The sequence below is a fragment of the Oryzias melastigma genome, linkage group LG7 (genome assembly GCF_002922805.2).
Source record: "Oryzias melastigma strain HK-1 linkage group LG7, ASM292280v2, whole genome shotgun sequence".
NCBI classification, from domain to species: domain Eukaryota; kingdom Metazoa; phylum Chordata; class Actinopteri; order Beloniformes; family Adrianichthyidae; genus Oryzias; species Oryzias melastigma.
Genome location: NC_050518.1, coordinates 6,383,869 through 6,410,624, shown reverse-complemented (window position 1 = coordinate 6,410,624; position 26,756 = coordinate 6,383,869). Strand labels below are relative to the sequence as shown.

Genomic DNA, 26,756 nt, shown 5'->3' with positions numbered 1-26,756 from the left:
CACACTATATTCATCAAAAATTGCTTTAACACAAATATCAGACTTAATAAAAAATATGTTGTGATCTGTGACCTTTTCTGTTAAAAAAAGTAAAATCTGTTGCTTTAAATGTCAACCTTTGGGGCTTACTTGTTTATCAACTGTTTTCAATTTCATAAAAACTCATTTATTGGGACTGATTAATCATGTCTCTGGTATGAGATGTTTGTGACAAAACATGAACATGAAAAAATCACATACAAAAAAATGTGTGGTGGTGGTACCTGTAAACATTTCATTCATTGTGACATAAATAGTATAAATATTGTTTTTTTTTTCAACTAAAAAGAAGAAAATAAACATTTTTAAAAAAAAGAGCTATCAAGTTTCTAAAATTAGATTTAGTTTAGATTAGAAATAGTTTATTTCAAGCAATCAAGAAAAAATATAATTCATGTGCAATACAAGGTTTACATCCATAAAGACATGTCAAACACAGGATAACTAGACATGAAGAGATTGCCTGAAAGGCAGTGGGAGGAAGCGAACTTATATAATCTCACCCATAGACTCAGGTTATTAGGAATCATCAAGTAACAATAAATTGCATGACTTTGTGAGTAGATATGACAATATTTCAGACTTTCTAATTGCATATGCAGATCTATACCCAGAACTGGAAAAAAAAAAAGATTGGTTCTGTTTATTGAGGTATTTCTATGGATTTTGACCTAAAGTACAATAAGCTTCTCTTTTGAATGTTTGTAGTGTTTTTTTTGTTTGTTTTTTTGCTATATACTGAAAAAATGTATTTTTTATTCTGTTTTAACTCTTTGTGAAGTGAATTTTACAACTATCAAGTAAACGTTTGCCACAGTTTCTATTAAAAATACATACAAAAAAAATGTTGCTTCAGATCAAGTTAATGTTCGTTCAATATTTTCATAAATTGGCCTAAAATTAAAACCACTTTAGTCCATGGAGCGTGATACCAGTTAACTGTTAATCGTCTTGCACTTCAAAGTTATTCTACCAAAAAAAGGTTTTTGTTATTTTAAATTAATTCATACTAGCTTTGTACCTGCTCTTTGAACTGTTATTGCCCCAAATACCACCAGTGACTCAAACCCTGTTCATCTATAGTCTCACTTCCTTACTTAGTAAACTATGACAGAAAGTGAGACTTCAGTGGTGATGGCTCATCCAGTTCACAGAAGGAGAATGCAGAAGTTTTTGAGAAATAGAAATGACATCCCAATAAACGTCAAAATGAGATGTAAGAAAGAAAAAAAGGTCAATTTGTTTTCTCTAAATATCATCCAAATCAAGATGAAAACAATTGACAGGAAATATTTCTGAAGGTTTTTTTGGAACAGACATGAACTTGTAACTTCTGAGACTTGGTTAATAAACTTGTGGGTTTTTGTAGTTTTGGTGAAGGATTCTCTGGAAGGTTAATATGTTTAGAAAGGTTAAAGGTTTCCCCAACACCACAGGCATTTCTCACAAGAATACTGATGGAAAAATGTTCTCATTCAACCCCAAACCAGATTCTGCACAGACGAGAGCCTGGGTGTCGTCACTGAGTTTGGGGAACCCCTCACCGATGAGCCGCTAAGAGTGAGTCACGATCAGGGATATAGTGGGTGTTAGAACGGGTGTCCCCTTTATGACTAGTTTCATCAGGGCTGTCCTGATGGTGAAACCTCCGGCGCCAACGCACTGATCAGTAAGGTTTTCACTGCGACATTTTTGACGTGGTGAAGTCTGGTTTGATGCAGAGAATCGGAGAGTGTCTCATCTATGGTTCCACTTCCTTTAAGCAGCTTTGTAAACATGTGCTGTAAATGTCAGCAGTTCCTGATTTATGTCATCGCCTCTGTTCGGCGCATGGAAACTCGCATTATTGTGAAGACCAAAAAGCGTTGACTTTCGATTTCATATTTCTACTCACTTCTTGTACCTTTTTGGACGTCAAGTCTGTGTTTTCTGTATAAAATCCTACGCCATCTCTCCTCATCACAGACCCCTTAACTCTATTAAGTTCTCCCATTGTTTCTCAGATCCATCTGTCCCATCAGTCTGCTCCGTCATCCTTGGCCAGATAGCTGCTGGCATGTTTTTCCGCACATGTGTGCTGGCCTGCCCTGGCTGCTCCCAGTCAACCATTTCTGGCCAAGCTTTGGACTCCGGCCACCTCACGCGCCTCTTCCGCCTGTGGTGTGGCGACCTCCTTCCTGTGTGTGTCAGAGTCGGTTTTGGCCTGATTTATAAGCTCTTGACACACGACGCTTTTGCACCCCTCCCTGACTGCTGGAATGGCTATTCCATGTGTTGGTGGTAGATCTACCTGGGTGGTTCTCCACTGATGGGGGTCAGATGTGAATTTTTTTTTTTTTTTGCTCACAAGCTCCAGGAGCTCAGGGGACCCGGCCCTGCAGGCAGTGAGCAGAAAAAAAGCGCTTTCAGAGACTTTGGGCCAAGTCTTTAGTTTAACTCCAGTCAAAGCCACAGGTTTGCAGATGTTACCGACATGAATGGTTCTTCTGAAATGTTCTGCTTAAAGTCTGAGGAGTTCCAATAGTTTTTATCATTCAAAAAGTGAAGCCAAAAGTTTTATCACAGTTTAATAGGACAGAGTTAAAGTGAAGTTCTAACTAAAGTAAATTGTTATGATAGAAAATACGTCATTATTTTGTTATTATTAAACCACTTTTCCAGCACAAACTGTAAATCAAACCTTTGGAGTGTTTTTTTTTTCTTCAGAGGGCAAAGGTGGGGTCATTGCAGGTGAAGTATAACTAATAGATGGTTGGATTCAGACACTCCACGTCTGGATCTGCTCCTGCACGTCTCTGGTGGCCTGTAAAGTCCACTGAGCTTGTGTCTGTTCAGGAAATATAAGAACATTTTAATATTATGTTTGATTGTTATTGATGGAGATGAAACATAATAAATTAGCATCTTTTAGAGCACGTGGATCCAACCCTCCAGATCATTTTATTGTATTGTTATTAATGGTACAATGTTATCTTGTGCTCATTTCTAACTTGTAAAATTTTGACAAAAACATTTTTATGGAGAGTAAAACATTAAAAGTTATTTAAGGTTTAAGATGATTTATTCTGGAATAGTATGTCCACAACCTAAGGTGTGTTTTGGATTTTGCCCCCCTGTGTGATTGAGTTTGACACCCCTGTTTTAGAGTGAATTTTGTTCAAAACTATATGAACTTGTGGTCTTGGTTCTGGAGTAAAATGGAAAATCTGAAGATGAAAACAGATGCATGTTGCATCCCCTTGGTTCCATCATTGTGTGCGCTCATGCGCCGTCCCTCGCAGTATCCCCCTGTGGCGCGCGGCCCCCGCCAAGCCTCCGCCGTTTAAATGGGCCAAGTTGAGAAGCGGCGCAGAGTGCAAATCTTGTTTGGTCTGGGTCTGTGAACTTCAGCGTGACTGCAGCAACACACACGGGTTCAAACCCAACAACTCCTTCCAAACGCCATCAATATTACCGGAATATGACGACCCATAGAGTCAGATTTTGTCGTTTTTTAACATAAAATCAAGTTTTCCAGCTCAATTTTCCTTTTATTGTAAGACTTTTTCTAGAATATTTTGATTTTTGCTTTTGTTTAAAAAAATAATACATTTTTATGAATATTCTATAATAATCAAATGAGACGGGAAGTGATGCTCCGACCAGCGGTGAGCGCAAAAAGTAACCCTCTGTAAGTGGCTGAGGGCTTGCAGCATGTCAGGTATTAACAGAGCGAGAGAGATTAAATGTGGGAGGTAGGAGCTGTGAGGCTGTCGGAGAGCGCTGCCGCCGCCGCGAGCTGGAAACTACTGAATGGGAATCTATCCGGCAACCTCGCCACACCGCTGTCTGACGGCGACGCGGAGATTGTGTCTGAAGCGGAGAGGCGCGTCTCGGAGTCCGGCTCAGCCCTGCGCACGCACCAAGGGGACGGTCAAGTTGGATCGAGGAAGCAGCTTTTCACTTGTTACCGGCGCGCGCTTCCCACTAACATGCCTGCCATCAAGAAGGAGCGTCTGGATGGAGACGACATGGCATTGACCGCCTTCAACCAGTCCGAATACCTGGCCCCTTTAAATGCCACCGCCATCCCCGTGGTGACCCCGCATCCGCCGCCCTACGAGCACATCTTCACCCATCACCGCGCGTACTTGGGGCTTCACGACTCGGCGCTGCATCACCAGCACCTCCACCATCACACGGACGACTTAATGCTGGAGAGGTTCTCCTCCATCCCCGACTTTCAGCCTTTTTTCGACAACGGGGAGCCGTGCATCGAGGTGGAGTGTGGCGAAAATAAAGCTCTGCTTTATATCAATAAACTGTGCCAAGGTAGTAAGGGACCCTCAATTAAATACAGGGGCGAGTGGCTCACTCCCAACGAGTTCCAGTTTGTTAGCGGGCGCGAGACTGCCAAAGATTGGAAAAGGAGTATTCGACACAAAGGTGAGCACATCTCCACTTTCCTCGTGCTTGTTGTTGGGGAGGAACACGTGAACACACCTAAAAGATTTATAGACTCAACTTTCTGTGGCTTCCAACTCGGCTCTGGCGTTTCGGTACTGAGTTTGGAGCGAAAGGGTTACAGCCGTCAGTGCGTCAGGAGAGTTCAGGCGCGTGAGATCGCGCGCCAAAGCTGGACACCTGAAGCTGTCTGAGGGGGGAACTTCAGCATGGACATCAGAATGTGAGGTGGCTTTAATATCCTTCAGCATGCTGGGATGGATCGCAGGGAACACTTGCGCTCGCGCACGGCTGTTTACACTTTTACGCACTGCATGCTGGGTCCACAGACACTTCAGATTATTAAAATAGCAGACGATTTTTTCACTTATGGTGCCATTCTACCATAAACGACTGGTTTGGATGCTCTCTCATCAGCTGCACTGACGCTTCTTGCAGGTTTTTGGATTAATTTATTTGCAAAAATAGCCGCTTTACTGGTACATTTTTCTTATTCTTGGATGCTTATTAGGATTTTTGTAAACATTTATGTGGCCTGTGCACGAAAAACCTCACGCGCTATTAAGTTTGCTCCACTAGAACTGACGCGTAACTTTGTTTAGGTGCGCGCGCCTGTGTTGAAAGGAGGAGGGGGGAGAGGGGGGTCCTCACTTGCTATGTTGGGGAAAAAAATCTTTTAGTGCTTTTCAAGACGTTAACCTGTAAAGCAGAATTAATGAGAACAAGCCTCAGAGGTGAGTCAAGCATCTGCAGGTCCATGCTTAATTTGATTTCATTGGGGATGTTTGGTAAACTTCTGGTATGTTTGATTCTGGGATGTTTCCACTCAAGGATTTTATTGTTTTTTTTTCTCCCTCTTTTTGTTAGGAAAAAGTCTCAAGACTCTCATGTCCAAAGGAATCTTGCAGGTGCATCCTCCCATCTGTGATTGCCCCGGTTGTCGAATTTCATCTCCGGTGGTAAGAATCCCTCATCCTTCATGTTGGTGTTTGTGCTGCAATGCCTTCTGCTGCAATTTACACCTTCCCTATGGAATTTAGAGGCGGAGTTTGTTTTCATTTCACTTACAGACAACTTTTCCCCCTAAAGTATACCACATAAATGCACTAATTTGATGCTCATCACTGTCAAGTTCATCTCAATAATATCATTGTTATGGTATTTCCTTATAGTTGTTGCATTTGTACTCGTAACCTTCAGAATGTGGACCCCACAGGCACAGATGTCAGCTCTGATGGTCATGAGTCCACTTTGAGGCTTTCACAGATTCTGAGCATCAGTCAGTTTTTATTAGGAGGCATTCTGGGTGACGTGAGGGTACGGTTGTCTGCAGCAGCCTCCTCACCTGGCCGTTGAGCTGCTGCTTGCCTATTGTTTTGCCCAGGGCTCCCAACCGGCGGCACGTTGCCAAACCTGGAGGCCTTGCAGGTGTGCCACAATTAATGGCATCGCCGCGCGGCGTTTTTTAAGCATGTTCATGTGTCAGCTTTGAGCAAATCTGTTCACACAGGTGTAGCGGGTTGTGAGTGTGTGTCATTCTGTGTGTGTGTGTTTTTATCACCACGGAGCGCATCTGTCGTCGCTCCTAAGCACTAATCTTAAGGGAAGGGTGTAAGAGGCTTAGCAAGCTACTGAGCGTGGCTACTGCTGATTATTGTGTGCAAGGCACGCAAAGCATAGGAGGTTTGGATAAGCCAGAGGTGTCTGAGCGATGCCCATAAACTGGTGACATTTAAAACAAGCAAAAATGTAAGCAAACACTGAGGTTTCAGCCAAAGAGGGAGGTCATGGAAGGAAGCAGACAGAGGAAACGGTCGCGTCTTTTCACAGAAGGGTTTGAGCGTGTTTGCCTTCGCTCAGCCTCATTACAGTTATCACAGTGATTGAGTTTTGGCTTGCCATGGCTTGTGCAGCTCCACTTCAATTACAGCGGTGACGGAGAAAACTTTGTTACTGACGTAAGCAGAGTTATGAGAGCCTTAAGGTTGTTATTGTTGCCTCCTCTCCCTTTCCTCGTGTGGTGTGGAGGCCTAACTCACCAATATCACCACGACACACTCATAACCACACATCGTTGTGAGTTACCTGCTGAAGGTTAAGTATAGGAAGGAAGGGCCTGCATCGCTTCTCATTGACTCCCCCCGGGGATGGCAGCCAGCACTCCCTCAACGATGAGCTCCGGCGCACACACGGACAGACACAGGCCTGCCTACTGACACAAATTACCTCATGCCGTCATTTATTCTGAAAGTTTGACGGCTGAACTTTGAGTGATCTTGTTTCGCTCATAGGCATGAGGCAAGCAATCATAAAGCGCAGCAGCTGTGGGGAGGCGTTTCACCTGCCTGCTCAGAAATCATGAAGGTTAATTTGCTGTGAGTGTGCCTCTGCACAAGCTGCTTATTATGACACAACACTGACTGCTGTGGAGTTTAGAAGTATTTAAAATGTTAATTATCACTTTTATAAAAATCAGTTATGTAAGAATCTGGTTCTTCTTTTGCTTTATCGTTTTGGCTGTAGCTTTGAAGCGTTCCCAGGTGTCATGAGAAGCTGTGGATCTGCTTTTGTCTGTAAACATGTTGGGGTTCATTTTCTTTTTTTTTCACCTTAGTGCATACATGCCTGATTGTTTGGAGGCCTGACGTTTGGCTTTTTGTCTGGCTGAAGTGTGTGCGTGTCTGTGTTAGTGGATGTGTGTCCCCCCCCGGAGAGAGCCGAGCTTCCTTTCCGCTGTTTTTTCAGCGGAACTGGCGGAGGCCGGGAGGAAATTGCACTCCCCTCCTCCGGCTCATAAAGACCTCCACCAATCAAGGGCTCCTCTGGCAAAGTGGAATTAAACTCACAGCCACATTCTTCTGTGCTAACACACAAACGCACTTTCTATACCCATCACACAAAGTCTACCTCCATACATTGCTATGGTCAGAATGTGTCATCGTGGCACACAGACTGTTGTAGGAATTTCAGTAAGGGGCGATATTAGGAATGCGAGTTGAGATTTATTTGTTACAGAATAATGTGCATGAATAGGTACATAATCTTTGGTGGTTGGGCTCTGGGTGGATGACGTCTTGTGTGCTTGAGATGGACTTGGATCATAGATATATAAACCCCAGAGCCTAGACCAGGGGTGTCCAAACTCAGTCCTCGAGGGCCAGTGTCCTACATGTTTTCCAACCAGCCTGTCATTGAAGCTCCTTATTGGCCAAACACACCTGATCCAGGTAATCAGCAGCCTACAAGGTAGGATTTCTGGAAAACCAGCAGGAGGACGGCCCTCGAGGACTGACTTTGAACACGCCTGGTCTAGACGCTGATATTGGTTAGAGGCTAAACCATTCCAAAGGATGACTCCAGGTGGAGAACGGGGTGGAAAAGGACATCCATTCAGGAATTTAGAGACCCACTCCGATCATCTTTTGATCTATTTTCAAATTGTTCCCAAGTAGTCTTTTAGTTTTGATTAGAATTCAGGTGGCTGTGGTGCAGTGGTAGATCACTCAACCTCTTCGATTCCCGCCTTGCCTGCCCATGTGTCGAAGTGTCGGGCAAGATACTGAACCCCACTTTGCCTCTGGTGCAAGGTTGGCGCCAGTGTTCGGCAGCGGAGCCGCCATCAGTGTGTGAATGAGACTGTATATCACTTTGGACCTTCAAGGAAAGCAGAAAAGTTCTATACAAGTATACTCCATATACCATTATACCATTTTTAGCCATAATCAAAGGCCCAATCCGAATTGTCCCCTTCTTCCATCCCATCCGTTTGTTGTGGGAGTTTAAGTGCAAGTCGTGTCCGGGAAAATTAGTTTTTAAATTTCACCCTTCAAGTGGAGGGATATAAAGTCCTCCGCCGCGAGGGTAAACCGCGTCGCACTGAGAAGCGCTTTTCTTCACGTAGGTGTGCTCTGAAGCCCAGAAGTTTACATTTAAATGTAAGTAATGACTGTTGTAGCATGACATTTTTAAAGTTATAAAACCACTGTTGTATGTATAACCAAGTGCTGGAAGCTAACGCTAACCGACTGACGATTATTGATGATGTCCACGAAAAAAGTCAAGCCCAAAATATGAGACACTATTTTTTCATAACTCTCCTTTTGGAGGGCCAAATGAAGGGGAAGGGAGAAGGGAAGAATTTGGATTGGAAAAGGACATTTTGACATTAATTTTATATTTACTCTTTTTCAAAAACAAATTGAAAGCCCAATGAGGCAAATTGAATTTGTGATATTGGGCTATATAAAAAAAATTGAATTGAATTGAATTGAATTGAAACCTCAAAAGTAATTTTTTTTTTGTCAGAGTTGGACTTTGACAAAAAAAATATGATTGTGATTGATTGAGAAAAAAAGCGGGCCATTTAGCTATTGGTTCAAAGTGAAGGCTAAATTAATAATGGTGTAGAGTGACACAACAAACCGGCATACCGTAAGTGAAGTAGATCTTCCTTAATGAAGTTACACCAAAGCTTCACTAGAATTCTGACCATTTCCTTTGCAGGGCTAATGCTATGTGTACAATGTGCTGATGCAGCGTTACCATGGTTACCATGAGATTGGTTACTGAGGTTGAAACGTACAAAAGTGTGGTTTTATAAAGTGTATTTGTGCACTTTTCTGTGCATCTTGTTCTGAAAATGAAGTCAGTCGGACATTAGACACGTCAGCTTCTGTCATAAAAAGCATCAACCAACCTAATGGTATGTGTGGAAATAAAGCCCTGTAATGTGATGACTTATAGGAGTAAAATAAAACAAAGTCTTAGATTTTTAAGTAAAGTAGTAAGAGTAAGTTGCTTTTTTTACAACAGAAACTTGGCAATACTGTTGCTTGAGCGAATTTAAATATTTTGGCTTGCAAGTTGAGCGGAGAAGCCATTAGCCTTTGCTAAATTCAGAGAGCTGAAAATGTTTGGATGTGTGCGAACATTTGGGTGGAGATCCTCCTGAGATTAAGCTGAAATATGTTGCATCTATTAGCCATAGGTGGTTAATCACAAATGTGCTCATGGCAGTGTTCCTCGGAAGCCCTCCTCCTAACATCTGTGGACGTGTTCACAGTGAAAAACGGCATGTTTGCTTGTAGCTCTTTGGTTGTTGCTCCTCCACTGCAGAAGTTTGCTGTGCCTCCATGTCTGTTTAACTTCTATACATTCACTAAATTGCGCCGCTGAAGCAGTTTGAACCAACAGTTCCTTTAGGTTGAACCACAATGTCTATGGGCCGATTTTGGTTTAGCTGAACTTTTAAAAATCCACTCCAATGAAAGTGCTGTTTTTGGTGTTTTTGACATGTTCTTCTTCTTTTTCTAATGGTTCAGGAGTTATACAGAGAAAATTAAGCTTAATATTGAGTGTTTCTTTGTTCAAATTGTTGTGAATCAGGAGCAGAAACAGCTTGAAAAGTGACATAGAGGCAACAGTCTGTGGGCCACAAGATCACTGCTCCACTCTATTCTGATGCGTCCACTTGCTGACAAATAGATCCATGAACGTCTTTGTTTTCCTAATCTGAGCTGCTCCCAACTGGATATCTCTGATATCTGCTTTGATATTTTGGTTTATTTTGTTAATTATAGGTTGGGGTTGTTAGGGGCTCTAAGCTAGCAGGAGAGCGTGTAAACGGATGGATGATGGGAAGGGGGCGGGCTTACCCCATGTCAACAGTACCGCCTACAACTCTGAATTTCTAAAGAACTACTGCCGCTCTGCAGAAACTATGTCCTAGAAAACAACACAGGTTTTTTTTTTTTTTTTGGCTAAAAAGGGTATCATCATAATTAAAAGAACACTGAGAACACTTTGAAAATAGGATGATTAGAGTGGGACTTCAAATGAGGTTCCACTTCATGACAAGATTTCAATAAAGTCTTTAGACTTCCTGAGCAGTCAAGGATTTATGTTCATTTCATCAACCAGAGATTAAACTCTGGCGTCGCCTTCCCTTGTTTGTCAGGGGAGGGAAAGCCACAGTCGTTACCTGTGAAGCTTATCTGTGGCAACCGCCATGGGCCTTTACAAACACCCCCCCTTACACAATGTACTGCACACACACACACATGTATGCACACACAAATGCACGCACACACACACACACACATAGAGAAAGAATGGTAGAGAAAGGAGGGAAGAAACAAGCGGGAGAGCGGAGAGACGCGCTCGCACGCCTCACTGCACCGGCACTGACCTCCCAGTGCCGAGCCTGCAGCCTCCCCTCCATCTCGCCGCCTCTCACCCTCAGTGCCCCCCCCTCGTCCAGCCCCCACTTGTGCCGCTCCACTGGGCTGCAACTGCCCGCCTGGCTCAGCGCGTGGGGGCTGAGTGTGCAGGAGAGCATGCGCTTTTGTGTGTGTGTTTGTGTGGCGGGGAGGCGTGAGTCTTGGTCGCATGCCTTACTGCCCTACAGCGCTTTCTCACCTTTTTTTTTCCCTCTCACATGGGCATCAACAACCGGGAGCTGTCTGAAGTCTGGATTCACCACACACAATGCTGCCCGGATTCCGTTTTATTTTGCTGAGTTCATTTTCCTTTGCTAAAGTTTGTGCACCGGTGCGTGTTTTCCTGTCTAATCACCAACACGTTCATTTATAACTTTAGTCGAGCTTACAGCTGTTGACCATTTCTGAGGGCCTTCTGGTGAAGTCACCTTTATGATTTGGGTTAACTTTCTCAGTTTTCTGAACATGCATCAGAGGAGTTATGGAGAATCTTGAGATTATTTTAGGATTACAGTTGTATATGATTCATGAAAACCAAGACAAATTTTACTTTGGAATGATGTATACTAGAAAAAAGGCGTAAAATGTGTAGGTGTCCATAAGATAATACAAAGTTGTTCAACTTAAGACAGCTGGATAAATGTTAGAGTTAACAAGATAAGTAATCCAGGAAGTATAACTAAGACGACCTTGAACAATAAACTATGAATATTTGTGTTGTGAGAGTTTGTCACTGTTAAGTGTGTTTATTATTCTTTTTTATAGTCCCACTCCAATCATCTTTTGATTTAATGTTACGATTAGGCCGATTTTAGAAAACAATCCAAAAACTTGTGTTCTAGGACATATTTTCTGCAGAGCGTCAGGAATTTACTTCCTTCTGAGTTGTGAGTGTGGCTGTTGGCCTGGAGTAAGCCCACCCCACTTCCCATCATCCATCTGTTTACATTCTGTCCTGCTCTTTTACAACTCCTTACAATCCCATCCTAAAATTACCGGTGCAACAAAAATGTCGAGCAATATCTATCCTGCTGTTTAGTTTTGAACCAGGTACCAGCTTAGACGAGAAAAAAAAGGTGTACATTGATCAATTTAAATAAGGATATATGCAGAAAATGCAAATCTAAGCTCAACTTTCTTCACATTTGTCCTCCATCAACAGAAAAAATGCCACAAGAACCTGTTAAAAACACCAAAAACACAATTTTCATCATAGTGGGTCTTTAAAAGCAGCAGTAAATGAACTTTGTCATGTCTCTTGTTCTCATGCTGACTGGCAGTTTGACCAAAGCTGCCAAACTGGGATCAAATCTTTTTTTTCATAGATGCTTCTGAGAAGTTGCCGTGACCTTTTATGTTTGAGTCGGAGATGAAGGAAAATGCAAAATGTGAATTTTTGCTTGAGTTTAGAGTTAGCCTCAAAAGCATTTCAAACAAACATACCGTCTATCTAGCTGTCTTGGCCTCATTTCAAATCTCTTATCGCCCTTATGACCGCTTCACCCCCCCTCATCTCCAATCCTCCTCACACTTTTTTCCCTCTCTCCTTTTCCAGCACCCCCCCCCCTTCCGACTCTCTTCCCCGCCAAGTCAGCCCGCCATCCTGCCTACACACACATGCACACCCTCACACACACACACAGGCCGCGAGGTAACGGCAGACAGGCGCGTGACTCATTAGGCATTCGTCCCCCAGGGAGATCTCTGGTAGGGGGGCGAGTGTGAGGGGGAGAGAGCGCCACAGCTGCAGGAATGTCACGGGCAGCTACTGCTGTGTGTTTGTGTTGGTGTGTGTACGTGTGTGTCTTGCTTTGGCTTGTTGAAACTGGCGGCAGGGCACTGTACCTTTCAGGAAACAATGAACGTAGAAAGAGAAAACCCTGTACGCTTTTTCAGCAATATCTCATTTAGATGTTTTAGGCACATTTAAAGATCTACTCCAATAAAAATCCTGTTTATTGGCATTTTTAACACAGTGTTGTGGCATTTTCTGATGATGGGGGACATATTTAATGACATTTAATCCAAAAATTGCATTTCTGAAGTATTTCTTTATTCGTATCATTGTGAATCACGAGAATGTGGAAAAAAATTCAGTTTGAAAAAGATAGAATTTGCCACGTAGAAAATACCCATTCACTTGAAGACAAATGGATCCATGCATGCCCTTGTATTACTCGTCTGAGCTGGCATCTTGTTCGAAACTGTATGGCTGAACAGCTCTTATATTGTTCGTCAGTTTTGTTTCACCGGTGGTGTTGTGTTTCGGCTATAAGAGGAAAGATGGATGATGGGAAAGGAGGGCGGGCTTACTCTACACCAACAGTTCTGCCCAAAACTGGAGAGACTTTTACAATAAATCGAAAGATGATCGGAATGGGAGTTTAAAGAAAAGACATGAAACATTGAATCATTTATTTTCCCTTATAAGCACCTTTATCCAGAAATAGTTGGTCCAACCATCAATGAGATCTTTTCTGAGAGACCAGCATTTTGTTGTAGTGAAACTTTGCACTGACTGCAAACTTTTGTCCTCACCCAGAAAGGTTACTGGAGTGTACAACAACAAAAACCTCAAATTTTTCTAGCTTTCAAACAAGATTGTCTGGTTTAGTGTTTTCACGGTCCACTTCTTATTTCTTCTTAATTCTGTAAATCTCAACTCACAACATTCAGAGTATTTTTTTTTCTTTTTCTCTCATGTCTCATGGTTTTTGTTATGACGCGGCTCAGTTTGGGTTTGGGGCCTTTAAGTTTTTCTAAATTTCTCTGAACAGAAACTCTCTGCGCTGACATAAAATATTGACATGGAGAGACTGCAGACCTCAGAGAGAATATTCAGCTGCTGGGGAGACATCTCCTCAGCAGGGATGAAATCCTGGACACACCAACATACTTTTGTGTACTACTGCTCCGGTACAATCCTGTGGATGCTGTCTGTATTACTGTGGTGATAGCATTGTTTCATGTCAAGCAATGTGGAAAAGGGTTAAATAGATGGAGTTTTTTATTAGTGTATGATAATAACAGCAGTTGATTATTCACACTGGGCTTTTTGGTCCATACCAGTTAGTTTTCTAACATGGTCCAGTCCATTTGGAACATTTGAAAGCTCCCCTACACAATAGTGTGCAGACGTAAATGGAAACAACTATCCGGCAGACCAAAGGGGGTAAATGATGCAAGCGATTTGTACCATGACTAACAAAAACTGCCCACACCACAAATTTGATGAAGCTTTAAATAGAAGTTTGGAAAATGCCTTGTTAGTTAGAGTAGCGTATTATAGAGGTGATGGTGCTTTTCAACATACAGTATTCAGAGAAACAGGATGACTGGCCACTTTTCTTGTTTGTACTTTGCTTTGGTTCCTGGATTCAACTCATTAAGTATGAAACCATCTGCAGATGAAAACAGGTTTAAGTGTGTGACACTTCCAGTAATTTGTTCGTCTAATCATTTCGTGTTAACAGACCACAGTAGGGGTCTAGCGAGTAACTTTAACAACAATTGGATTCATATCATAACTTGTTGTTGACGATACAATTCATAGCCAATATTGGTTCCTTTTGAACGATTGACCCTAAAATGGATTCCACATTCATTGTATTAGTTGAAAGATAATCAAGTGTAAATTAAAAATTTATGCAAACAAATAAGTATTAATGGTAAATCCATTCACATTTTAGTTTCATAGAGTTCGGCCCTGTTGTTGTTCTACATTAAAATAATACAAAAGGAACATTAGCAGAACACTGTATGGTCACGTCTTTTCAAAATTCAGTGTTTCCACACATTGGACTGTAATGATGACTTGATCCTTTTTTTGCCATCACATGTGTTTTGTCTGTTGTGATGTCACTTGGCCATTTTTACATATTATTTTCCAATATCGGTTATAATTTATTTATTTCTGTTTGAAAACGTTTTTAATGGTATTGGACAATTCTATTAACTATTTGCCTCAGACAGATTGATCTAATTGGATGTACGACTGTACATTGAGTTTTATGGCCTTAGACCAAAGGATAGGAAAGCTTAAAAGGTATTGTAATTTAACATGGTCCAGGTTATTTTCAGTTCATTGAATCGAAATTACCAAAATACCTTAAAATAGAAGGTTAGTTTGATCCCAGAAATGATCTTATCCAATGTTTTTAGAGTCAATAATAGTGGCTGGTGTTGTAGGAGCCTGTCTAACATAAGCCAATAATGTTTTAACGAGTTGATGTAGACTGAGTTAATGGCATGAGGTCTCTGGACTGAGCTGACCTGCCTTCAGCTGCACATTTGCTATAGAGGCGCATACCGCATTGTTATTCCTAAAAAACATTAGCTTGCAGTTGTCTGATGAATCATTCTCACCTTTGTGAGAGTCTCGGTGCATTTATTGGAGGGCTGATGCGTTCTGAGAATGTAAATGAATATTTAAATCCTGTCCTGATATGATCCCTCCTGGTGTGATCAGTAGACCTCTGCATGCGTCTCTGTATGTACTGTATGTGCCTTTGGTTCTGAACGTGTAGATGTGAAGCCCAGATATATTTCTTGGCTGCCTGACTGTCAGACAGAAAGCGTGGGAGGCGATATTCATAGAGGTGCTTTCAGTGGGACTTTTATGAGAGACTTTTTTCCACGGCTGAAAAGAGGTTGACCACACACAGTAAGGTTGCCTCGACTCGGCACGAACCGCGTGTTTGTGCGTGCATGTACGGCGCCCTTCCTTTGAGCACTCCTACGTGGGCTGCCAGGGGTGCGATCCGCTTCATGTTTTGTTTCAGAGAGCCCTCCCCCGTGCTGCGGAAGTGTTGCCGGAAGCAGTGGGAGCTCACCCCCAGTTCTGCGTCAGTGCCACTGAAGAAAGGATTGGGGCTTTCCGGGAGGAGAGAGGGGAGGGAGGAAGGGATGGGGGCTGTCAGGCTGGGTATGTCACGGCCATGTGGGTGGCTGTCTGCACGCGCACACACAGGCGCAGTCACGTCTGCTCTTAGACGAGCTATTCCTGTACACACTACATTGCTGGCTTGCTCCAAGTATAATCCCCATCTTTGGAGGGGAATTCTAAGAAACATGAACAGGTGTGTGAGAGTGTGTGTCGATGGGGACATTAGTTCACATGTGCACTAAAGTTTTCCTCGGTGGCGGCAGCATCTTCTAGGACGGGTTTTGGCAAACTTTGCTGTTGGGATTTAGAAGCTTTGATGTCAGCTTTCATTCTTGTTGTCCAGACTTTGTTTTCCCCTCTAAATGTGATCAAAACCTTGTGTGGCAACAAAGAAGATGTTTGAGAACAACTTGTGCAAACCTTAAGCAGGAAGCAGGAAAGGAAACTTCTTTTCTGGCAAATCAGAGAAAAAGGAAAAGGAGAAATGTGCAGAAGTCTGTGGCCTGTTCGTCCTGAGGGATGTTTTCATCTTGCTCTGCGCTCGCAGCTCGTTTTAATGTCTGCCATTTGAGAGACTCCAGAGAGGCTGCACCTGTTTGCCTCTTGGCTAGGAGCCCCAAATCCCTCCTCCTGCCCCCGCCTGCCACTCAAGCTGCCGCACCTCCTGGGATGGATGGAGCGAGGGAAGGAGGGGATGGGGTTGCGTGCGGTGGGAAGGATAGCTGGAGGGCTTGGAGGCGTCCGGGAGGAAGAGCAGAGATGCATGCACAGAGAGCAAAATAGAAAAAAGTTTCAAGCACAAGTCCACTCTCCCACTGTGGCCAGACCTCGCTCTCTTTGATGATTAGAACCACCACGTTCTCTTTTATTTCAGTATCTTCTCTCATGCTTTCTCTGCACAAACCCACACCTACTCTCCCCGCGTCTTTGTTAGCACTTCCCCTCAGCCTATTGTTGCTATGCTCCTCTCCAGTTTCCAACCCGTTCTTGTCCGATCCTCCCAGCTAAGGTTCTTCCTACGCTCCCCATTTTACCCCTTCACCTATTTCTCTGTTACACGACTGCGGTAATCTGCTGTGACCCCTTCAGGTCACATTAAAGGTCACCCAGCTTCACTTCCTGGCTCTGCTGCCATAATCTCTGCTTACTCTTGGCAGCTTTAAAACTAAAGAAACACTCAGTCACAGCACATCCTCTTTCGTAGTTTAATCTGGGGTTACAAATGCAAATAGATTTCTGGTTTATTTGTTACTCAGAAAATGAAGGAATTTTTAACAGATCTTTATTATAATTTGTTGGAAAAATGTTAAATTAATTGTGTGATTTTACTCACTTAACCAGTTTAACAATCTTAGCATTTTAATGTGTTTATTTAGTTATGTATCTTGTATTTCAATAATCTTAATGTGTCATTTTACTTAACTAAGTGTATGGTTTTACTATTTTACTAAAAAAAATCATTTTGTCTGTATAAGCTGCCATCTCAGAGTCCGGGTTTGTAAATGTTGTTGTTGAAATGTCCTCTGTTCTGTGTGACATGGTTTGCAGAACCGTGGGCGCTTGGCAGAGAAGCGCACCATCCCTCTTCCTCCCAACCGGGTGCCCAAGAAGGAGCTGGCCTCCATCTTCAGCAGTGACGACAGCGAAGGCAGCGAGCGGGCCAGTGGAGACCATGCCCACATCAAGCAGGAGGACGACTTGCATTACAGTATCATGAGAAAAGGGTGAGGCTCTTTGATCTTCTATTCTCAAATGGTGAAAGCTACCATTTGCTGTACCTGAAAATGTATATTTGTTGTGGAAACCTGGAGTTGGTTTTCTTTTTTTCTTTTTCGAGCTGCAGGGGGACAGTGTTGCTTTAGATGTGCGCAGTTTTGCTTTCCAGAGGCAATTTTAAGGTAAAGTTGAAGGTTTATTTTCAGAAGAGAAGTTGTGTATCAAAAATCTGTTACCTTGGGATGTTAGATGGAGGCTTTTGTGCTTTAAAATTGTTAAATTGGTCCGTTAGTTGGGATTTTGCTGCTCTTTTCTATTTTTTACAGTATAGTTTGGGTTTCAGTTTTGGTTATAAAGTAGGAAAGTGACAGAATCTGGCACTGAACCCTTTGGTGGTGTGTAAGCGTGGAAAAAAGTAATGGAATTAAGAAAAAAAAGCATAATTTTATAGACTAGAAAGATGAAACCTAAACAGATTAATGGCAGTGCTCAATGATTGGATGAGTGTGGTTTGCAAAGTAAAAAGGTTTTAACGGAAGAGCAATGAAAAGCTCCTCGGAAGACCATTTTCAAAGAAAGTCACTGGAGAATAATCATGTTCATGTGTTCTTACATGCAAACTCACAAAGAGATCAGGATTAGCCACATGACCACTTCTAGCTGTTGACACACGCATCTTCTTTTATTTGTAACTAATTGATTTTATCCCTTTTTTGGATAACATGAGGAGCAATTATCTCTGAAATTTTGTAACAAATTGGGATGCACATTAGCTTATTATATAATTCAGAAACCTGGCAGATTATTGACAGATAGGATGCAGAATCTGTTCATTGATTAGGCTCCAAACGTCCCCATCTGCATCATAAGCAGCCTGTGCAGCCTCATTACTGGATGAGATGTTTTTCATGTCTTGAGACTTGCGTGTGACACAGTGGACAGCACAGCAACTGTGAAGCTTTAAATGGATCCCCTAACCTTGTTTAAGAGGGCCTCTCCTCCCCCTGACACTTGTGCCGCTGGCGTGTTAAAATGATAATGAATTTAAAGAACACTTATGACTAATATGTCAGGCTTTTACCCTTTGAAAGGCGGCGGACTCGCTGGAGCCGCAGCTCCGGTCTGTCGTGGGCATCCGTCTCGGCTCCGCTTTATGCCCCCATGTGGGTCTGGACGAACGGGATAATGGGATGTCCAATCATGGAAATGTGATTTCCATTGACCACAGCTTAGTAAGTGAGTCGTAGAAGGGCCTTAACAAATTGGATTTGGCGAATGGATGTGAAAAATACGGGGCCTCTGTATACATGTGAGTGTATCTGTGCTGTCTCATCCTCACATCATCAAGGCTGATGGCAAGCCATGTAACACTTACTGGGCTTTAGGAACCTCCGTGCTGCAGCTGCACTTTCATCCATGTAAATACACCAAATGTGGTACGTACCAGTTATTTTCATCCTTCATCAGTTTGGGCAGCAACCTAACCTTCAAGAACTTTATATTTTGTCTGCTCAAACTCCATTTTTGTAGTCAATACTATCATGTCAGATTCTCACAGATGGTTTGGCTGAGAGTTTTACGCCGAATGCCCTTCCTGACACAACCCTGTAGTTTTTTTTAAGGTGTGGGGAGACTCACCAATAAACTCGGGTGAATCTGTGAATTAATCAAAGTTTAGGTTTAAATGCATCTTTTTCTTCTAAATGAACTAATGCAGCCCTGTTCAGCCTTGGTCCCGGAAATTCATCCCCTATTGTTTCCTTCTTCACTGATTACCTGAATCAGGCTCAGACAATTGAACACACCTGATCCAGGTAAACAGTGGTAAATATAGTAATTTCCTTTTTCTAAAGAAAAAATACAAATCAAAGACATTGTAAATCAATTATGGGAAAAACGGTGGGCAGAGGACAGGACGGTGGGTATATGGAATGCAGGAGACAGTGAGGAATATGATGTGTATTGGAAGGAAAATAATATTCGGAGTCAGATTTGGCCATAAATATCTGAACAAGCAGCTCTTCATGATAGGTAAACATGCAAAGAGGAAATGTGACTTTTGTTGTGTTTATGAATCCATAGAACATGTCATATTTCAGTGTGATAAGTATAATAGACGGAGGGTCATTACCATAGAAGAATTACAAACCCTCCAGATAAACGGGGATTTAAAAAGCATATTGAGCAAATCTTATTTTTGAGAAAGACTAAGGGTGTATTCAGACTGGACATATTTGGTTTGCCTAAAGTGAAACATAATTTGTTTCCCCCAATAATCTGGGACACATTTTCAGTCTAAATACACCAAAGCGGACCCTGGTCTGGGACCTGGAATTGCTGCCGGACCATTCTTTCAAGAATGTCTTGGTTCATTTCCTATCGGACTAAGCTCTGTTTCGCTCTATAAGTTTCCCCAGTCTGAATAGGCTCCGTCCTCGGAGTGGAACAACTGCACTAAAACTGCCACCCTGGCTGGTCACTATGGGATGTAAACGGAGAGCAAACATGGATCAGTGATGGGACACAGCGACTCATTATAATGTGGTCGTCTGATTGCAGGCTGATATAAACAACTTTTTACGCGATACACATTACTTCTCAGATGTTCAAAACTGGTCAATAAAATATAAAGTTTGATTAAGTGAACTATCCTGACGAGGATAAGTTCCGCAGAACTTCCATTATTCTTTCGCTTCCTGTTTTGCCCCGCCCTCGTAATTCCTGGCCAATGACTGAAGAGATCTTTAGTCAGGTCATTTTGTTTATACGCTTTAATTGGAAACAGAAATATCCATTTGACGGCGGACTGAATACAGACCAAACGCAAGGTTCAGGACTCTGTCTGGAAGTTTAGGGGCAAAAATGACTGCGTCTGAATGATCTTTTATTCTGAAAATCTTTCGACTTTAAAGATGACAGGATTCTCTCGGTTAAATTTCGGTCGCTGAAAGTAGTACAGCAGCGTGCAACACAAAACTAAACTAACTAAATGTTTGTCTTTCACCCTTTGAAAATGCAAGAAAATGTCTTTTAGCTGTTATTTCCATTTACTAAAACTATAAATAAATACGTTTTCTAAAGTTAGCTTCTTTGACAGAAAAAGCTGATAAGGAAAACAACTTGTTGAATTCTGCATCTTTCCATCCTAATTATGTATTGGCAGTTGTAACATCATAGGAACAATTCTGAAGGTCCTTCGTTATCACCATCCTCCGTGTTTGTCACCGCAGTGAACAGGGGCGGTAGTGCTCGCCCAGACAGGTTTGTGTTGGGTTTGTTGCAGGTTTATTCTGGTAAGATGCTGTTTCTTGACAAATTTTCGTACATTGCTCACTTTTACAGCTTCTCTCTGCATTGAAATTGGATGTTTTCATGAGCCGTTCTGGCTCGTGTTTGATAACTGGGTTTTAATATTTGGTCTGAACAAAACCCAGAGTTATGTGAGCAGCGACGCCACACAAGCTACTGGATGTTTTGTCCTCATTTTGTCCTCCGTACTCATTGAGTACTGATTTTTTGGTAAATTACTCAATTTTGAACTCCTCAATCATGAGGTTGTAGGATTTACACTTCATCAGAAGATTAAAGCTCTTCTCCAACTAATTTTTTTTTATTGTAAAAGCACTCCCAGTAGTCTTTTAATTATGATTATGCTGTTTTTAGCCAAAATCAAAAAGCCTGTGTCGCTTAAGACGCAGGGGGGACTGTAGGCATAGAAGCTAGCTCTGCTAATTTCCCATCAGCCCTTTGTTTACACTCTGTCTTGCTAGCCTATAGCACTTAACTCGCTCAAGCTAACATTAGCATAGTAAAAAATAAAAAAGGCGAGCAATAACAGAGCTATCAGATGGCAGCTCAGACAAGGAAAATTAAGACGTTCATGGATCTATTTGTCTGCAAGTGGATGCATCCAAATTGTATCGGAGAAGAAGGTAGACTTCGGCCTGCCCTTTTCAGTTTCTGTCATAAACACGTACTTTTTCAAACTGCAGGTTTTCATCTGCTTCAGATCCATCATGATTTAAAACGGCGCAGTTTTAATCCTAAATTATTTTATATGTGTCCCCCATCAAGAGTAAAATGCTACAGGAACATGTTAAAAAACTGCAAAAACACAGTTTTTATTGGAGTGGAACTTAAATGCTTCAAAACTTGTGGTTTTCTGCATTTACCATGTCCATGTTCAGTGCATGTGTAGTTTTTTGTTTATTGGGTATTGCCCATGCTAAAACAAAACGATGGTCAAACAGACAAATGTGATCTCCCAAAAACAGTTAAGGACAGGAACAACTTTAGAAGTCTTATAAATCGTCAGGACTGGAAGCTCAGTGCTGCATTGCTGTATCGTAATCTTGTCTGTCCATAGAGCAGAAGAACCACAGGGAGAGGAGATGCCAGACTGCTTTTAGGTATTTGATGTGTCCATTTCTGCATTTATTTATTGCCTCCTCCCTCAAGCTGGCTTACTTGTAGTAGATTCAATATATTTGTGGGAGACGTGACAAATTATTTGCATGTTATTCACAGGATGATGAAAAGAGGAGACACATATACATTTCTGCTTTAGATTTGGTGTCTTGCACTAGGAAAATATCCACACTTTACTGTTGAATTTTACATCTCAAACGGCACGATTAGATTGTTGCTGTAGGCCACCTGTGCAGGCTGTGTTCAGGCCATTGTTTGAGCAGATGAGGGCAGCGTACCTGCACGCCAGATGTTACACAGCCCTCCTCCTCCCCCCTCCTCACCATATGCGCTTTCCCATTGGTGGTGTGAGACATGGCGTCAGGGTGCTGCCAGCTCACACTGTGACCTCCAGCTCCTCTGCCTCAGTGTCATGTGCCAGAGCCTCAGCGGGACACTAGTGAGCATTCATACTCAGTCAAGCCCTAAAGCTAGAAAAAGAGCTGCATTATGTTGTCTGAGCTGTTATAAAGCGATGCAGAAAGGGTCTCTGCAACTTTTAGAAAGACAGGCCTGAACGATGCTGTGAATCAAATATGTATAAATAGGTCAGGGATTAAACAGCCTTGAGTTCTGAATTGGATTTTTAAAGAGGCGTACGGTTTTCATGTTGTAATCTTAAACTGTTGGATCTATGAGCCCCACTGTGATACAGGATAACATGACAAACTAAAAAGTTAGATTGAATCAATAATATTGGTCCCTGGTTGTCAGTACAGTGTTTGGGGTTTTTGTGTCTGTCTTGTGGTGATGAAGGGGTGCCATCGACCCGTTTAGGGGTGAATTGAGGATAAGGGGACCGTCTGGGTGATAAGAAGGCCACTCATATCCTTCTTAGTTATCAGGACCAGCAGCCATCCCCCCCGCCTGCCCTTCACCTACTTGGAGGTCCCCCTCCTTTTCCGCCAACCCCAGCCTTAGCAGCTCCTCCGGGAGCGCTGACTCAGGTGACTGGGTTTTAAACACTTCCCCAGTCTCCGCTCCATCTTCCGTGGCTTGAGTTTGACCTTGGTTACACCTACAGAAAGGGAGGAGGAGGGCTTGATGGAGGGAAGGAGTGGGTGGGGATAGGGATAAGCCCTCATTAGCCCAAGCTGAGGCGGGACAGCTCAAGAGAAGTGCGCTAATTACCCAACTAACAATGTCCTTGCCGTTGATGGCTTAGTGCCGCCACTTTGCCATAGGATAATAACCCCGTCACCTCTCTGAGAAGTTCATGATGGCATTATCATGATCACTTTAAATGATAGGCAGAGGGTGGTGTATTAATGCAGCGAGCTAGCCGATGGATTTGGCTACAGGAAAGACGCACGTCTCTTCAGGTCTTTTTGCCACTGTCACTAGTTGATGCAAATCAGATAACTTTAATCAAACTTTATTAAACCTCACTTTTTCTTTAAAGGATCCTTTTTGGAACCAGAGTCACTCCCTAAAACAGAAGTCTATCATTAGAGGAAAAAGTTCACAGTTTTAGTCCAATCAAGTTTTTTGTCCCTAACAACCAATGAGAAATGTTTTGTCTGGGACTGTTTTGTGACTCACGGCGGCTCTGCGACTGAGGGGTGACTGGCGAGACCAGCATGAAGCCCTCAGCACCACTCCTTCATCTTCTCTGTTAGCATGTGGAAAACAGCTTGGCGACCGGCAGCCTGACATTACAGCAGGAGCCTGTAATCATGGGACTGTAAAAACCAAAATCCAGCAGCCGCAAACAGTGTGGCCTCGTCACGGTGGTGGCAGCTAAGAACCGTTCACCGCATCTGTTCCATGCACTGTGCTGGCAGTGGCATACCAGACCCCCTTCATAGATGATTGTGCTTTCAGAGAAATTTCCAGTTAAGCTCACGAGTGAGGAGGATGCTGCTACCAAGAACTGATAGAAGGTCATCTGAGAAACTGATGGGGATGAAGAACCTTCTTAGCACGAATGTCACATTTATAAAGCAAAAACTCCCGTTATGAAAGCAGTTGGTCAACATGTTGACCTTACATAGAGTCCATGGGTACCATGCTCCCCTCAAACGCTAAGCGCCTATTCCCCATCATGATTCCATTTTAATGCGATCAGGAGGGTAATCAGATTGCAAACGAAATACCTCCATGACATAGTTGTGCAGGTCCATTGGTGCTGGGAGTTTAGAAAGATAGTGGATGGAGAATTTAGAAGGACACTAGGAATTATCTGTTACCCCTCTTCTTCTAAACCTACTTTTTTTCCCAGTACTTAAAGCCAATACAGGGTGTTTGTGAGGGATTTTATACTCAAGTATTGGAAAGCTGGAAATTACATTCATTGTGTCGTAAATATAACTTTTTATTCAAAGGAAAATTTGGTTTTCTTGTCATATTTTTGCTTTCCACATTTTTCTTAAGCAGATGCCAGCAGGCACAATATGTTTTTAAGCTGCTAAACTACTTATGAGATGAGAATTTGTTCATTAATATATCTTAGTGTGGAAGATGAGAAGGGATGAGACCTGAAAGTGCTGGATACGGTAGTCTGTCAAAGTCTATTACACACGCTGGCACTAAGAGCTAGTTGACAGTAGCCAGTTGTAACCACCAAGTCTTTGTGGAGGAGTGTATTTTATAGAGCTTAGGTCTGTTTGAATAGAGGATTTCTGTGGTAAGTAGAAAGAAAAAAGATTGAATTAACGCTTGGGTGCTTTTTTTCCTTCTAGATTTTCAGTTGAAGTTACTAGTTTCCTCTCTTCTTTTTTTTTTTTGTCTCCGTAACAGTCGTGACAGTGACCTGTCTTCAATCATCTCCAGCCTTCACCACAGCAGACAGCCCGGCATGCCCGAGGGTCAGTCAGCTTCGGACCACAGCACCAGTACATCACGCACAGGTAGGATCCTCATCGCGTTCGAGGGTTTGTCACAATTAGACCTTTGTAGTTCCTCGCTCCAGCCTTTCTGGGATTCCTCATCTTCATTTAGCCTGATGATATACGCCACATTCAGATCTACTGTAGCACATGCAAATTGTCCATTACCTGTAATTAACTCTAATTTGAGTGATTTGGGGAGTTTAACTTAAGCCTATTACACATTTCTACAGGTCGCTCCCAAGTTGATTACCTAATGTTCTTCCTACATTCTCTGCTGCGCTCCAGGATTCCTGCTAAACCCCTTGTTTTAAATTACCTCTGAATAAATAGCTTTGTTTGACTTTAATCCAGTTTCACGTGAGCCAAGGAACCATAGAGTGCATGTGCTAAGCTAAGAGCTTTTCCTGCAGCTTACACTTAGAACACAGACCGCATTTAATCACTGCTATTTGTTAAGGAAGCTGTTTGATGATAGTCTGCGGCCATCTGGATGTCATTCTTCAGCAATCAAACCAACTTCCCTGGATGTTGCTGGCACATGGAATTCAATGTATATGTTTTCCTGACAAACATTGTGTTTGAATGGCAAACACAGGGGCAAAGCATCATAAAACTGGAGACTCTGAACTGTGCAACTTTGGTTTTGGCTCTGAAGTAGCAGCATTCCGGCGTGGTTAAAGCATAGGGAATATTTGGGTTAGAATTAGCATAGAATGGTACCAATTCTTGGTTTTCTCTGCTGGTAAAAAGTCTCAAAATACTCATCAATCTGGGGGATCTATCGGCCTTAGATTAATTGCTAAAGTGCCTTTTATCAGGAAGAACCATAACTTTGCTCAGCTCCTGGCCGGAGTTCGACCCTGTCCATTATTATCCCATTAGTCAGAGGTACAGTAAGTGGCATAATCAGCCCAGACCCAACACATCCATACCCTCTGCCTGTTTGCTCGCCTCCTCTGTCTGCCAGATTAATTGTCCATACGGTGTGGGGTGAGTAGAAGTAGGAGGGTATGGGCTCAGCTGGGGTCTTAGACCCCCGTTTGAGACTGATTTCCACAAATATTTTATCCTAATCAGCCACTGAACTTAATGCAAAAGTCAGGGCCCTGAATGGCTTCCTTAGAGCTTGAGGACAAAAGCGGATCGAGGTGGGTGTGGGGTGATGATGGGGGAGAGGGCTTGAGCAGAGTGCGGCCCACACCGTAGGGGTCCGAGACCCCCAAATCTGGCCGTTTGGGCATTAAAGGGAGATTTAACAGGCTGCCTAAGCGGCTCATTTCGTGTCTGTAAACAAGTCCAATCCGATCAGCAACTGGCTCTAATTCTGTCTGCCAGTGAAATTAGGCACACACTCATTCTCAAACACACACAATCAACTGTGCACCACTCCCTACCTGCAGGTGCAAAAACGTGCATGTTTATATTTCCATTCAAACTCATTGTTGGTGGCAGGAAAGTTAAAACTTTGTAATTTGGCAGTTAATCGTAATGATGAGGTTAGAACTGGTGGGAGGGAAACAAAAAGGCACTCAGAGGAAGGAACAATTATGTAAATATTTTTAATTTACAAAAGGCAAAAAGATAAAGTTGTCAAATAGATGCTGTGATGTGTGTGTGCTGTGTGTTTGTGTGTGTGTAGCAGGGGTCAGGAGCAAAGGGAAGCAAGCTTGCCTGGTTGTCTCTGAGCGGGAGTGGGCCGTTAATTAAATCAGAGGGACAGACAGGAGGGCTCCCTCCCTCTGTTCCTTTCTTGCTCCATCCTTCCCTCCCTCCCTCCCTCCTGTGAGAAGTGGGAAGGAGGTGGAGGAGCGGGAGGGGGTGGGGGGAGCCGGGCGCCGGCGCTTAGAGTCTGGCTGCCTGTGGAGTCTGTAAACTGTGGCTCTGCGGTCAGACCGGAGACTCAAAAAGGCAGATAAGGTGTTTTTGGGTTGCAGCTCTCTCCCTCTGCTTTGCTCCTTATGCTGACTCCCAGAGGCAGTTACAGGCTGCCGGCGTGTGTGTGGTTGGGGTTTCCAGAAGCGGTTTGGGTCTTCAGCTCTTTTTGGGTGTGTGTGTTTTTTTGTGTGTGCACACCTTTCCGTGTATGTGTTTTTTTATGTCTGGTTTTAGAAGTTTGCTGGTGTGAGTATGCAGCTCAGTGTGCAAACCTTTTCCAAG

The 26,756-nt window shown here is 42.9% G+C and overlaps 1 protein-coding gene across 9 annotated transcripts in view; it reads left to right on the top strand.

Annotated features, from left to right (window-relative positions):
• The window catches only part of samd11 (sterile alpha motif domain containing 11), a 105,439-nt gene that overhangs the window by 46,109 nt on the left and 32,574 nt on the right, over window positions 1-26,756 (top strand). For 3 of the 9 annotated variants that reach the window (XM_024292352.2, XM_024292353.2, XM_036212676.1), the window contains 4 exons: window positions 1,530-1,599; window positions 5,350-5,441; window positions 17,134-17,309; window positions 24,508-24,617. In XM_024292352.2, coding sequence (XP_024148120.1) covers window positions 5,370-5,441; window positions 17,134-17,309; window positions 24,508-24,617 — 358 coding nt within the window. In that variant the 5' untranslated portion in view covers window positions 1,530-1,599; window positions 5,350-5,369. Of the gene's footprint in view, window positions 1-1,529; window positions 1,600-3,227; window positions 4,465-4,552; window positions 4,706-4,748; window positions 5,217-5,349; window positions 5,442-17,133; window positions 17,310-24,507; window positions 24,618-26,756 lie in introns of those variants that run through there. The other 6 variants (XM_024292349.2, XM_024292350.2, XM_024292346.2 and 3 more) reach the window with 5 other exon arrangements.